Source organism: Oryx dammah, unplaced genomic scaffold (genome assembly GCF_014754425.2).
Source record: "Oryx dammah isolate SB20612 unplaced genomic scaffold, SCBI_Odam_1.1 HiC_scaffold_4, whole genome shotgun sequence".
NCBI classification, from domain to species: domain Eukaryota; kingdom Metazoa; phylum Chordata; class Mammalia; order Artiodactyla; family Bovidae; genus Oryx; species Oryx dammah.
The window spans coordinates 68,796,535-68,809,580 of record NW_024070188.1 but is presented as its reverse complement, the minus strand read 5'-3'; the positions used below and the strand labels follow the sequence as shown (position 1 = coordinate 68,809,580).

The 13,046-nt window shown below is 36.9% G+C and overlaps 1 protein-coding gene across 12 annotated transcripts in view; it reads right to left on the bottom strand.

Annotated features, from left to right (window-relative positions):
* UTRN (utrophin) overlaps positions 1–13,046 on the bottom strand; it is a 547,129-nt gene that overhangs the window by 409,002 nt on the left and 125,081 nt on the right. For 7 of the 12 annotated variants that reach the window (XM_040238622.1, XM_040238624.1, XM_040238623.1 and 4 more), the window contains 6 exons: positions 9,886–9,978; positions 8,582–8,659; positions 8,146–8,238; positions 5,663–5,835; positions 3,233–3,348; positions 2,351–2,517 (listed from right to left, as the gene is read on the bottom strand). In XM_040238622.1, the coding sequence (XP_040094556.1) occupies positions 2,351–2,517; positions 3,233–3,348; positions 5,663–5,835; positions 8,146–8,238; positions 8,582–8,659; positions 9,886–9,978 (720 nt within the window). The remainder of the gene's footprint in view (positions 1–2,350; positions 2,518–3,232; positions 3,349–5,662; positions 5,836–8,145; positions 8,239–8,581; positions 8,660–9,885; positions 9,979–13,046) is intronic. The other 5 variants (XM_040238626.1, XM_040238628.1, XM_040238627.1 and 2 more) reach the window with 1 other exon arrangement.

Genomic DNA, 13,046 nt, shown 5'->3' with positions numbered 1-13,046 from the left:
TCTCCTTTCCTTGCTTTAATAACACTGCCTTGATTTTTCTCCTAGTTCAAAAGCATTTGCCAACATGTAAGTAAAGAAGCTCCTCAAAATTAAGTCCCAGGCCCTTTTTAAATTCTCTTTATGTACTTTCCCTGCAAGGCTTCATCCATTGCTATTAAATTTCAAGAACCTTCTATTAATATATCCTATTACCTTTATATTTCTCATCCCAAACTCCTATGTCCCACCTTCCTTAACATTTCCACTTCAATGTTTCATAGGCATATCAAACCTTGTCAATATTTAAACCCTTCATTTTTCCCCCCAAACCTCTCCGGGCTTCCCATTTCAGTAAATGGCTCCTCCATGCACTTAACTAACTCCTCCAGGTAAACACCAGGGGGCCAGACGTAGTTCCTCTTTTTCTTTCCCCTCCTACATTTAATATGGATAAGTAATTCCTACCTTCAAAATTTATCTCAAACCCATCCAGGTCTTTCCATCTTCACAACTGTCATTTGACCTCAGGACTACAACAGCCTGATCACCAGTGTCTTCAGTTCCCTATTACTATCCAAACTTCTACCTCCACCATCCACTTCTCACAGAGCAGCTGGAATGATGTTTGGAAAATGCAATTATATCCTGACTTCTCTGCTTAAAATCTTTCACTGCTTTCTCAATGCTCTTAAGATACAATTGAAAATTCTTAACATAGTTTGTAAAAATACTGTGACAGCGAGAAACAGACTGAGTGTGTGTGTGTGTGTGTGTGTAGGGCCGGATTTCAATTAGGTTAATCGGGGAAGTTCTTTTCTGAAAAAGTTCCATTGAAACTGGGGAAAGATGGGAAGCTTGCCATGCAAACAGTGGGTGGAGGAGCGTTTCATGGAAATCAGCCCACAGGTACAAGAATTTGGGGGAAGGAGAGAAGTCCACCACGACTGGAGTACACTGGCCTGAGATGAATTGGGGCAGTGGGCTGGGCCTTGTAAACTACAAGAGGAGATGAGGTCTTTAACAAGTATGAGAAAGAAAGTAAGTAAAGTAAACACACCCCAAGATATTTTGAAGGAAGAATCCAAAGGGACCCAGTAAATGACATGCAGGAGCTAAAAACAGTGAATCAGTGAGCCCACAGATGCAACACTGGATAATTAGGAGACAGATGATACCAAAGAGAGAGAAGGAAAAATGAGTTAAGTTCTGGACCTAAAACTCTGAAACTGGAAAGCCAGCATAATCCTGGAGATCATTTAGTACCAAACCTCCATAATCTAATGAAGATATCTGAGAACTAGGAAACTTAGTGACCAGCTAAAGGTTATTAAGATAGGCACTAGGATCTATGAGGTGGAAAATGGAAGGCGTTATCTAACTGCAAGTGTTCAGAAGGTATTCATTCAAATACAAGAGGAGATTTTTGACTGAGAGATCAATTTCAAGAGAAATTCAGGAATGATTTACTGATCACCTAATGCTCTAAGCACATATCTGTAGAAAGAGAAAGAGAGGAAGGTGGGCTATTAGGATTCATTGAAAAGTAAAAGATAGCAAGATAGGTCAAAGAGTAGATGATTACAACTTGACCGCATCATATTTCTTTCGTTAACTTAATTCAACTTCTAAGGCATTAATGAAAGCATGCAAATGAAGCGTTTAATATCAATATACTGCTCTTTTTTATTATTCAGTTATACATATACATGTATCTGGGCTTCCCTGGTAGCTCAGACAGTAAAAGAAGCCACCTGCAATGCAGGAAATCTGGGTTTAATCCCTAGGTTGGGAAGCCGCCCTGGAGAAGGGAATGGGAACCCACTCCAGTATTCTTGCCCGGAAAATCCGTGGACAAAGGAGCCTGGTGGGCTCCAGTCTATGGTGTCATAAAGAATCAGACACGTCTGAGCGACTAACACATACACACACATATACACACACACACACGTATCTATAGTCTTTCTAAAATTCTTTTCCCAGTTAGATTGTTAGTGAATATTGAGCAGAGTTCCCTGTGCTAGACAGTAGGTTATCCATTTTAAATACAGCAGTGTGTACATGTCAATCCCAAACTCCCTAACACACTTGCTCTTAATCAAACAGCACGTTTATGCAGAAGCATGATTATCTTAGGCACTAACTCCAGCCTTGCTATATGAAACATATTTTTTCCCTTTTAAAAAGTAAAATCACTAAAGTCGTGGTTTTCCATCACATGCACACGATGGAGACAGCATGCTAACTGATAAACTGAAGCTCTGATGCTGAGAAATCAAGATCTTCTCAGTCAAGAAAAAAATCCTCAGAATTCTCTTACCTATTACCTTACAAAAAACAATACGGCAAGTCAAATATATTAGCAAAAGTTTACCTGTACCTGTATGTTAATTTCTCCTTCTTCACATTCTTTCTTATATTTCCTTGGAAGTGTTTCTACCTCACGGATGGCATCTATAGTGACTTGCTGAGGTAGCACTTCAAACAAAGACGTTAAGTACATAATTATGGATTTCTTGTCAGGAAGCTGAACAGCAACATCTAATAGTAAAAGAAAATAAGAACCAGCTTAAATTAGATGTCCAAAGTATGTGAACTGCTCAATATTAGATATAAAATAACTGTCCTTAGTGCCCATAAACAATACTAGTATACTATCTTCGCAATACCACAGCTTGGTAACTTTCATATAATATATGAGACACAGGTAAAGATGATTACCTATGGATTTTTGTGCAATATCCCATTTCTTAAAAATCTTCCCTAAAAGTTTCCCCCACAAGGCTAAAAGATAAGCTACCATTTAAGGTAACGTCACAGATTTCATTCATATTATGAAAATAAGTCTAGACTTCAGTCTTGCAACATTCGTAAGTAAAGTTTTCACATCGTATATAAGAAGCTCGTTCATACAAAAACACATTTTAATGAAATGAACCAAACACTAAATTGTTTGTCTAAGAATTTTGTTTTCCTAAGACATTAAATCTTATGCTGGTATTTATTAACTATTCTCCTGTGATGTAATTAAATTTCCTCCTGAAGGATCCTAGAAATTGTTAAGCACAAAAGTATTATGTCTATAATACAAAGTCTTGTACCATATTTCAAAAGGAAAAACATTTCCTTAACTCTCACAATTCTTTCTACAAAGAGAGAACAACAACAACAGAAAAACAAACAAAAATACTGCATTTCAAGTATTCAATAAAATTGTAAAGCAAAACCAAGACTGAAATTAAACACTGAACAATACCTTCAGGATCTAATAGCTTTTCAATTCCCAAATAAGTTTGAGCCTTGCTGAAGGCATGTTCAAGTCTCTCAGTTGGGGACATTTTGACAACTCTATCCCAGCTGAAGAGATCAGGTCTGAAATTAGCATGCAAATAAAATTCAGTGATGATGAAATACATGGGGAAAAAGTTGTTACTGTTGTAATCATATACATTTCAGTTTTTTCCCTTTTTTTTGTGACTATAAATTTAAAAGTTTATCTTTCATATCCCAAAAGCTTGTCAAATATATAATACTTTACAAAATAATCTATAAATATGAAAATGACAGGTAAAACAGTCTAAGATTTTTGTATTGGTTAAATATGCTGTTAAAATTCTGGAGTAGCCACTGAATGACTAGAAATGATATAATATTTTCCAAATAGTGAAAGAAAGAAAAAAAAAAAGGAGGAAAAACCTATGAGAAGACAAGAAGAAAAAGTAAGAAAATGAGCTCAAAATAAATTTAAGAATGAACTTCTATAAATACATCAGTTATCACATAATGTTAATGGACTAAAATCTCTGATTAAAAGACCAAGATTAGCAGAATAGAAAATCCAGCTCTAATCACTTCACAGGATATTTCTAAGGGAAAAATCCCTAAGAGAATTTCCATCCACTCTGCTCCATAGAGCTATTGTTTAGTATTTCATTTCTATCGTGATTTTCTTTTAATTCCACAAATTGGACATTACTGTCACCCTGACTGCTTAAAAGCTGATCATTTTCTTTGTGCTCTATCTGCTCTTGCACCTTGGACCAACCTACCTTTCTGAGATTTGCCTCCATCACCCAACCCCCAGTTTCCTCTCTGACTCCATCTCCTGTTACACTACTTACTCACATCCCTGCACCCAGGGACCTCCCACATGCCAGGTAATTCCTCTCATCTTGCCTGATAGATTTTTCTTCAGCAATATTTACCACTTCTATATGCCACACAACTTACATTTCCATTTTTTTTTTAATTGCCTGCTTCCCTCTATTTGAACATTAATTCCAAGAAGGAGGACTGGGATTTTTGCTTGCTTTTTATCTCTGTTCTACGTCCTATGCCCAGCACACAGAAGATACTCCATACATTTTTGTTCAGTCAAGCAATAGATAGAAAAATGTTTTAGCTACAATTCAAGTTTTCTGGCAGCATCTCTTAACCAACTAGAAACAGAGGACAACCTCCTTAAACTGATAAAGGAGATGAAGACTGGGTTTTTTTTAATCAGATAAAAGGTATATGAAAAAAAAAAACTACAGCAAATTACAGCATTATGGTAAAACATTAAAGAACAAGACATTCTGCCTCAGTACCACCAATTTAGATCAATATTATATTGAAGGGCAAGGCACAGATAAAGGGGAAAGAGAAGAGGAGGGAAAGAAAGAGGAAGGGAGGGAAGGAGAGAAAAATGATTATAATTCATGAAAAAAACCTATAGTAACAAAATAAACCCTACAATAACAGATTTGAAATTTATCAGAATTTAATAATCTTCTAGATATAAGCCATAGAAAAGTCAACTGCATTTTTATATATCAGTAAAGAACATACAGGAAATAAAACTTGAGACAATAAATAATTTACCAGAGGGATAAAACACATAACAAATTTTTTGCCTTTCACAATTAAATTCTTGCTGTATCTGGAATTTATTGGGGATATGGTGATGCAGGGATCCAATTCATGCGTTTCCACTTATTCCATACCATCTATTAATCTGCAGCATTGGCTCAGTTGTAGATCAGAATGGAGCTATTTCTGAGCTGTTTATTCCCTTAAGTTGAACTACATGACATTGCCATTCTTACATGTCAAAAACAGTCAAATATTGGCAATTTCTTATGCTTCAGCTTATTATTACATTGTACTTTATTCATAGTGCTATATAGTCTCAATTAATATAGCTTCATGATTAGTCTTGCTTTCTGTTTGGAAAAGTGAAGTGGCTCCTTTTGATCCCTTGGTCTTTTATTATAGAATCAGACTCTGATCACAAGTTTCATGAAAAAAAAAATCATTTATCTATTTTTAATTGGGATTGCACTAAATTTATAGTTTTTTCTTTTAGCAGAAGGCTGAAAAGTATCACAATTCTTTGTGTATATCATTAGTGTAGTGCGGAATGAGTGGGCTTGAACTATGTGAATTATTTTACATTTTTTAACTTACAAATACGTACAAGAAATCATGGATTTTGTACACTGTGGCATTTAAGTCCTATGGAAACAAAATGTGATGGGTGGTTTTTTTTTTTCTATGATATTTCTTTTTTTTTATGTTTTCAGAGAGCATGTACAGAGGAGAGAGTGGTCGTGGGAAGGGACCTTAGGAGGGATTAAGTAGGGAGAGACAGAAAGGATTTACAGATTTGTACAAATCTGCACAGCTAAGAAGAGTCACATCTCACTTATGTCGGTGGAGCACGGCATTAAAGGCAAGCCCATCTGTCCAGCTGGTGGTGAAGTTGAGGACGTTGACCTGACTGTATGGCCTCGTGGACTGGCGCACCCAGCTCAGCAGGATCTTCTCGCTGTTCGTCTGCTGCAGGTCTGACATGATATCCTTCATGACATCTTTCACCTGTTCAAATGAAACAACACCTGCCAATAACTCCAAGTAGTAACTAGAATCAAGTCCTTGAATAAGGAATGCTATATTCATGAACCATTGGGCCAGGCCAATGGTATTCATTTTATCTCAAAACTTTCCTTTAAACACTGGAAAACATTTTAACATATAATGATTTAAACATTTTAACAGTAATGATTTTGATTCAGAGGTCATTTTAACCTCACCTTTACATATCATGGCATTTTCTATATCTTAGCAATATTTTTAATACATTTGGTTACAGTGAACATTAATTTCATAGCCACAAAAAATATTTTAAAACTATACATTTGCAAACATCTTTTAACAGGAGGAAAACTCAACTTTTGTTTTCTACAGAAATGAGAAAGAAGGGAAGAATTTGGCTGACTACGAAATCCAAGAAGGAACTGCATTTCCTGATGGCAGTAACAATTAAAATCTAGAAATAATATTTTATGTTATTATTCTAAATTAATACATATGTTTTAAGGAAGTATTCAAATAATGATGTGGACATTTAAAAAAAAACACACACAAGAGCCAACTTAAAGGGGCTTATAAAATAAATAATGATAGTCAAAGATCACAACCTACTAAATGAGTAAAAATCCATCAGTGTGCACAGATATATAAATGAATAGATAGATACAGAGAAACAAGAGACAAGGGAAAGCTCTTCCTCACAAGTGGAAAGATAATTAACAAACGAAGAAGAAATGATGAAATTAGAAAATCACTTTGCCAAGCACCATAATAATAACTGATGGCTCAGTGGTAAAGAATCCGCTTGCCAGTGCAGGAGACATTGGTTCAGTCTTTGGGTCGGAAGGATCCCCTAGAGAAGGAAATGGCAACCCACTCCAGTATTCTTGCCTTGGAACTCCTATAGACAGAGGAGCCTGGCAGGCTACGGTCTATGGGGTCACAAAAGAGTTGGACATGACATAGCGACTAAACAACAACAAGAACTATGAATGGATCTTAAAAATAATGGACAAAAGTTTAATAAGTAGCTGAATATTTACAAAGTCTCAAAATATATCTCCACAAGATACTTTTCAATAGCAAAGGGCAGTCACCTTACAGTAGAGACACGGGCAGTGTTCACCTTACCCAAATGATGAGTTAACACAGCTGGAAAAAAAATACCAGACAGCATGTGCTTTGTGATATGGTATATTAAGAAAAACTCAGCAACATTTTTGTGGCATTTATCCCACAAATGAATAACCTAAATCTAATCATGAGGAAATATCTGTCAAACCCACATGGAAGAACATTCTACAAAATAACTATTCAGTACTCTTCCAAAACGTCAATATCACGCAGTGCAAAGAAATACTCAGAAATTATGCCAGATTAAAGATGACTAAAAAGACAAAAAATAATGTAATTCATAATCCTGTATTCTTTTCTCTAAACGGACAATTGACAAAATCTCCATCAGATCTCTAGATCACATAATTATTTTGTTTCAATATTATCTTCCTGATTTTACTAATTATATAGTATTTGTTAGGGTATAGTATAATAATGGTATAATGATTAATATTAGCATTATAAATATTATAATAATGTATAAATATATTTATAACAATATATAAAGATATTTTATATTATTTTAATATATTATAGTTATATAAGAAAACTTCTTGTTTTTAGAAAAATAATTTGCTTTTACAAAATACACACTTAACTATTTAGTGAAAGAGGGACAGAGAGAGAAAACACAAAAATACAAATAGCTGTTAACATTTGGAAAATCTGAGTGAAAGGTATCAGGAATTCTTTGAGTTATTTTTGCAACGCTTCTATAAGCCCGGGATACTTTTTCTCTATGCCAGAAAACAGAGCAGTTTGTCAGGCTTTTCATTCCAAATAAGTTGAATTATATCCTTTCTCCAAATTCGTATGTTAAAATCCTAACCCCCAGCACCTCACCATAGGGATATATTTAGAAATAGAATCTGTAAAGAAGTAGTTAAAGTAAAATGAGATCACATGGGTTAGCCCTAATCCACTATGACTGGTATCTTGGAATAAGCAAAGGAGATTAGGACACAGACATACACAGACCACATGAGAAGACAAGAAGAAGGTAGCCACCTACCAATAAAGGAGAAGAAACCAACCTTGCTGACACCTGGATCTCCAATTTCTAGCCTCCCAAATTGTGAAAAAACAAATTTCTATTGTTGAAGCCACCCAGTTTGTGGTACCCTGTGGCAGCTCTAAGAAACTAATACACATATGATCCATTCCCAATTCCTATTAAGAAGTAATTGAAAATTTCCCCACCTGCCAGTGCAAAATGATGCTCCAAAGTAATCCTAAAGTCAGTTTGTGATTTCCATCTACAATGTCTGTTCCTCCAATATTCACTAAATCCACCTAGTAAAATGAAAAAATAACTTTTAAGACAACTATTCTACAGAAACCCAGGTTTCTGGTTTAGCACATTTGGACAACAATATAAGTAAATGATAAGAAAATTTTCACTTTAGAGAGTCAGGTAAACCTAAGTCACAAAAATGTATTACTTAAATAATAGATCAATAAAGTAATCACAAAAAAGCACAACCATTCCTTCACTCATAGAAAAGGTTCAATACTTCTCATATGAGAAATGCTTCTAAAAAATCGGTTGACACCGCTGCCCAGAGCAAGTGGCTGGTTTCGTAATAAATCATCCCAATGGCATCAAAGGACCCCCAAAGTCACACAACAAACTTACATTATTCTGATGTAAAACCTGCAGCACTCTGTTGACATTATTTAAAGCGTGCACCCTTGTGGAGCCACGTTCTTTCGGCTGGAAAGCAAAACACAAAAGCAAATGAGACAGTGTCCCTCCATGTTGCTGTCAATCATTGACATTGAGATGCACGTGAAACAGCAGCTCAGCCTACAGATCCACTCTGTGCTAGGAGCCCACGCTGGGTTCTCAGGCCACCATGGAGGCCAGCACTGACCGAATGCAAATCCTCCCACAAACAGCATCCTAAGATAGTGGTTCCTTAGCATGCCTGAACACTGGAATTCCCTAGGGATCTTCCCAGAACACCAACGCTGTGTCCAATCCCACTCCCTATGATTGTGTTTTAATGAGTCTGTAGTGTAGTCTGGTTGGGGAATTTGTACAAGATTTCCCTGGTGATTCTAAGGTACAAACAAGCTTGGGAACCAATGCTCCACCAGGGAAAAAGCTTATTCTGTCTCAATTGGGCTGAAGGCACAAAGATTTAGGAGTTATGTCACCTCCACCTGCACAAGTGTAGACAGAGCAGAGAGGATTCAGAGGTGCTATCCTGGGATCCAGATAGCATTACGAGGGCCCGCTGGGAAGACTGGAATTGCCAACTGGGGAAAGGTGGCCTGGGAGGCTTCTTTCTGCCTCACTGGCCAGGGAATCTTATCTAAGAAAGGGATCAGTTTCTCTAGTAGGTGCCTGCCCACCATCTGGTGCAAAAGGTAGTGTAACAACCCACACTCTAGCAAGAAAGAAATTCATCTTCAGAAGTGCACCTCTCTACACCTTTTATAGTAATTCTCCCTCTAGTGTCAAAGTTTGTACCCATAAAATGCATCCTCTTCACTGGCAAACTTACTTCTGTGTGAGTATTAGGTACCGTGCACCTAAAGTAATAGAGCTGGATTTGCTGATGAAACAAACATGAAGAGAATATGGAAAATCTGAATAAAAATAGATGTCATCAGTTTTGATAACTTTTTTTTACCCATTTGTTAAATAACATTAAACATATTTGTCTCTACTTTCCACTATTCAGAATATCATACCTTCTTTACATATTTGTAATTCTCTACTGCCTGAGAGCAATAAAAATAAAAAGTAATTTTTTGGATAAAAATAGAGTCCTCAATAAAGCCTAAATATAGCTCCATCAAAAAATTCATTAAAACCCTTTTTTTTTATGTTCCTATATCAGCTTTTACATTGTAAGGACCCCCAGAGGGTCTTCAAGTATCAGCTATAAGAGATACTCCAGTAGACGGGTTCTAGAGGATAACCTCTCTCACCAGTGAGGTTCCTGTGAGCCCTTCTAGAAGGTCCAATAGCTTCCTTCCATCCTTGAGGTCTGTGAACATATCACTGATGGGTGGTTTTCCACTCTATACAAGAAAAGTACAATATCAGTAGCAGAAATTTCACACATAAATTGCAATTTTTTTTTTTCAGTTACAAGCCTGGGTGATCAGCAGACAATACAAATTTGCCTTGTATGGAAAAAAGCACAAAAAACCTTGAATTCTATACCAAATGTTATAAGCTGAAAGATATAAACTGCATTATTTCTCAGAAAAGGAGTACATAAAACTGTGGTTAATGTCAATATGCTTTGACTATGGTAAATATGGTTGACCATTGAACAACACAGTTTAAATCCTACAGGTCGACTTACAGGTGGATTTTTTTTTTTTTTTTAGTAGCAGATACTACAATTTGGCAATAAGGAGTTCATGATCTGAGCCACAGTCAGCTCCCGGTCTTGTTTTTGCTGACTGTATAGAGCTTCTCCATCTTTGGCTGCAAAGAATGTAATCAATCTGACTTCGCTTTTGACCATCTGGTGATGTCCATGTGTAGTCTTCTCTTGTGTTGTTGGAAGAGGGTGTTTGCTATAACCAGTGCATTCTCTTGACAAAACTCTATTATTAGCCTTTGCCCTGCGTCATTCCGTATTCCAAGGCCAAATTTGCCTGTTACTCCAGGTGTTTCTTGACTTCCTACTTTTGCATTCCAGTCCCCTATAATGAAAAAGGACATCTTTTTTGGGTGTTAGTTCTAAAAGGTCTTGTAGGTCTTCATAGAACCATTCAACTTCAGCTTCTTCAGCGTTACTGGTTGGGGCATAGGCTTGGATTACCATGATATTGAATGGTTTGCCTTGGAAACAGAGATCATTCTGTCATCTTTGAGTTTGCATCTAAGTACTGCATTTCGGACTCTTTTGTTGACCATGATGGCTACTCCATTTCTTCTAAGGGATTCCTACCCACAGTAGTAGATACAATGGTCCCATCACTTCATGGGAAATAGATGGGGAAACAGTGGAAACAGTGTCAGACTTTATTTTGGGGGGCTCCAAAATCACTGCAGATGGTGATTGCAGCCATGAATTAAAAGACGCTTACTCTTTAGAAGGAAAGTTATGACCAACCTAGACAGTGTTTAAAAAGGAGAGACATTACTTTGCCAACAAAGGTCCATCTAGTCAAGGCTATGGTTTTTCCAGTGGTCATGTATGGATGTGAGAGTTGGACTGTGAAGAAAGCTGAGTACCGAAGAATTGATGCTTTTGAACTGTGGTGCTGGAGAAGACTCTTGAGATTCAACCAGTCCATCCTAAAGGAAACCAGGCCTGGGTGTTCATTGGAAGGACTGATGCTGAGGCTGAAACTCCAACAATTTGGTCACCTCATGCGAAGAGTTGACTCATTGGAAAAGACTATGATCCTGGGAAGGATTGGGGGCAGGAGGAGAGGGGAACGACAGAGGATGAGATGGCTGGATGGCATCACCAACTCGACGGACATGAGTTTGGGTAAACTCCGGGAGTTGGTGATGGACAGGGAGGCCTGGCTGCAATTCATGGGGTGGCAAAGAGTCGGACACGACTGAGCGACTGAACTGAACTGAAATACTACAATATTATATGATCCGTAGTTGGTTGAATTCACTGATATGGAACTGGGACAGGAGAGAGCTAATTAAATTATTTGTGGGTTTTCAATTCTGCAGCATCAGCACCTATAATACCCCATGCTGTTCAAGAGTCCCATGTATTCCTGAGAAGGAAGAAGTGTTAAAAATATAAGTCAGCATAGAACACCTGGGTGCAGAGAACAAAGAAAACAGCGTATTCCTATTCCAGCTCTACACTTTACATTCACAGTATAACCGTGGCTTTCGCTATTTCCATTCATGGAAGCAGGTCATGTCGTCATCAATTTCAGCTCTCCAATTTCACTCTCTGGTGATTGGTCTGTGCTTGGTCTGTATTCCTAGCTACTAACTTCTGAATGATTAGGATATTTTTGGCTCTGTGTCTAAACTCAGCATGAGACCTGTATTTTAAATGACAAAACTTACATAATTTCTAAACTCTTTGTTTCTGATGTTGTTAGTTGCTCAGTCATGTTCGACTCTTTGCAACCCCATGGAATGTAGCCTACTAGGCTCCTCTGTCCATGGGATTTTCCAGGCAAGAATACTAGAGTGGGTTGTCATTTCCCATTCTTGGGGATCTTCCCAACTGAGGGATCAAAGCTGGGTCTCCTGCACTGAAGGCAGATTCTTTACCATCAAGCCACCAGAGAAGCATGAAGTTCCCCTGATGAATATATTCTATTGTCTAATGCCAGAAAACCCAAGTTCATTCACAGATAGACCTTGTCTCTGTGTGACATCATAGTTGTATGCAACAGGACAATTACTCATGGAAAATCTCAATATGACCATTAACTAAGTAGTGAACCTAAATCACCAATTTAACTGTCTTCTAAATCACAGGTTATTATAAAAATCAAAAAATTAATATTAGGTTAAAAGGTTATAAAGCACAGTATAATAAATGTTTCATAATTTGTTGAATCAAATTATTCTCTTCCAGCATGAAATCTCCAGAGATTAACAGTCTTAGTTCTTATCAGTAATAAAGATATTTTATAACCATTAATTATTGTATCTTCATTATTCTTCACTTTAAAAAACATGAAATCAAATGGAACAGAATTATACTGAGCTTGACATGGATAAGTGGGAAGGAAACCATTCTGAAGTTTCCTAAACTTTGCATTTTCCCTTTTTTCCCTCTCCTCTTGATTTCTTATGATTTTGATTACATATAACATATACTCAACCAATGGTTTTTATCAGATGGCTTTTCCATAGTTCACATATTCTAAACGAAGGGAGGTATGGTAAAGTCTTCACCACAGAATCGGTAAAGAATAAACTATCATGTATTTATATCTGAAACAAAGCTGCTTTTTTGTTTCCAGCTACCATTGTGTTAGCAGCAATGATGTCAGAAACACATAGATGATCTCCATCTATCACATAATATAAAGATTTGCGTGATGCAGGAGGCCAGATCCAGAGGCAATACCTTGAGGCAGAGCAGGAAAGATTCCTGCACATTAAAGACTTATTGGGACCGTTCCACGTTTCCAGTGCA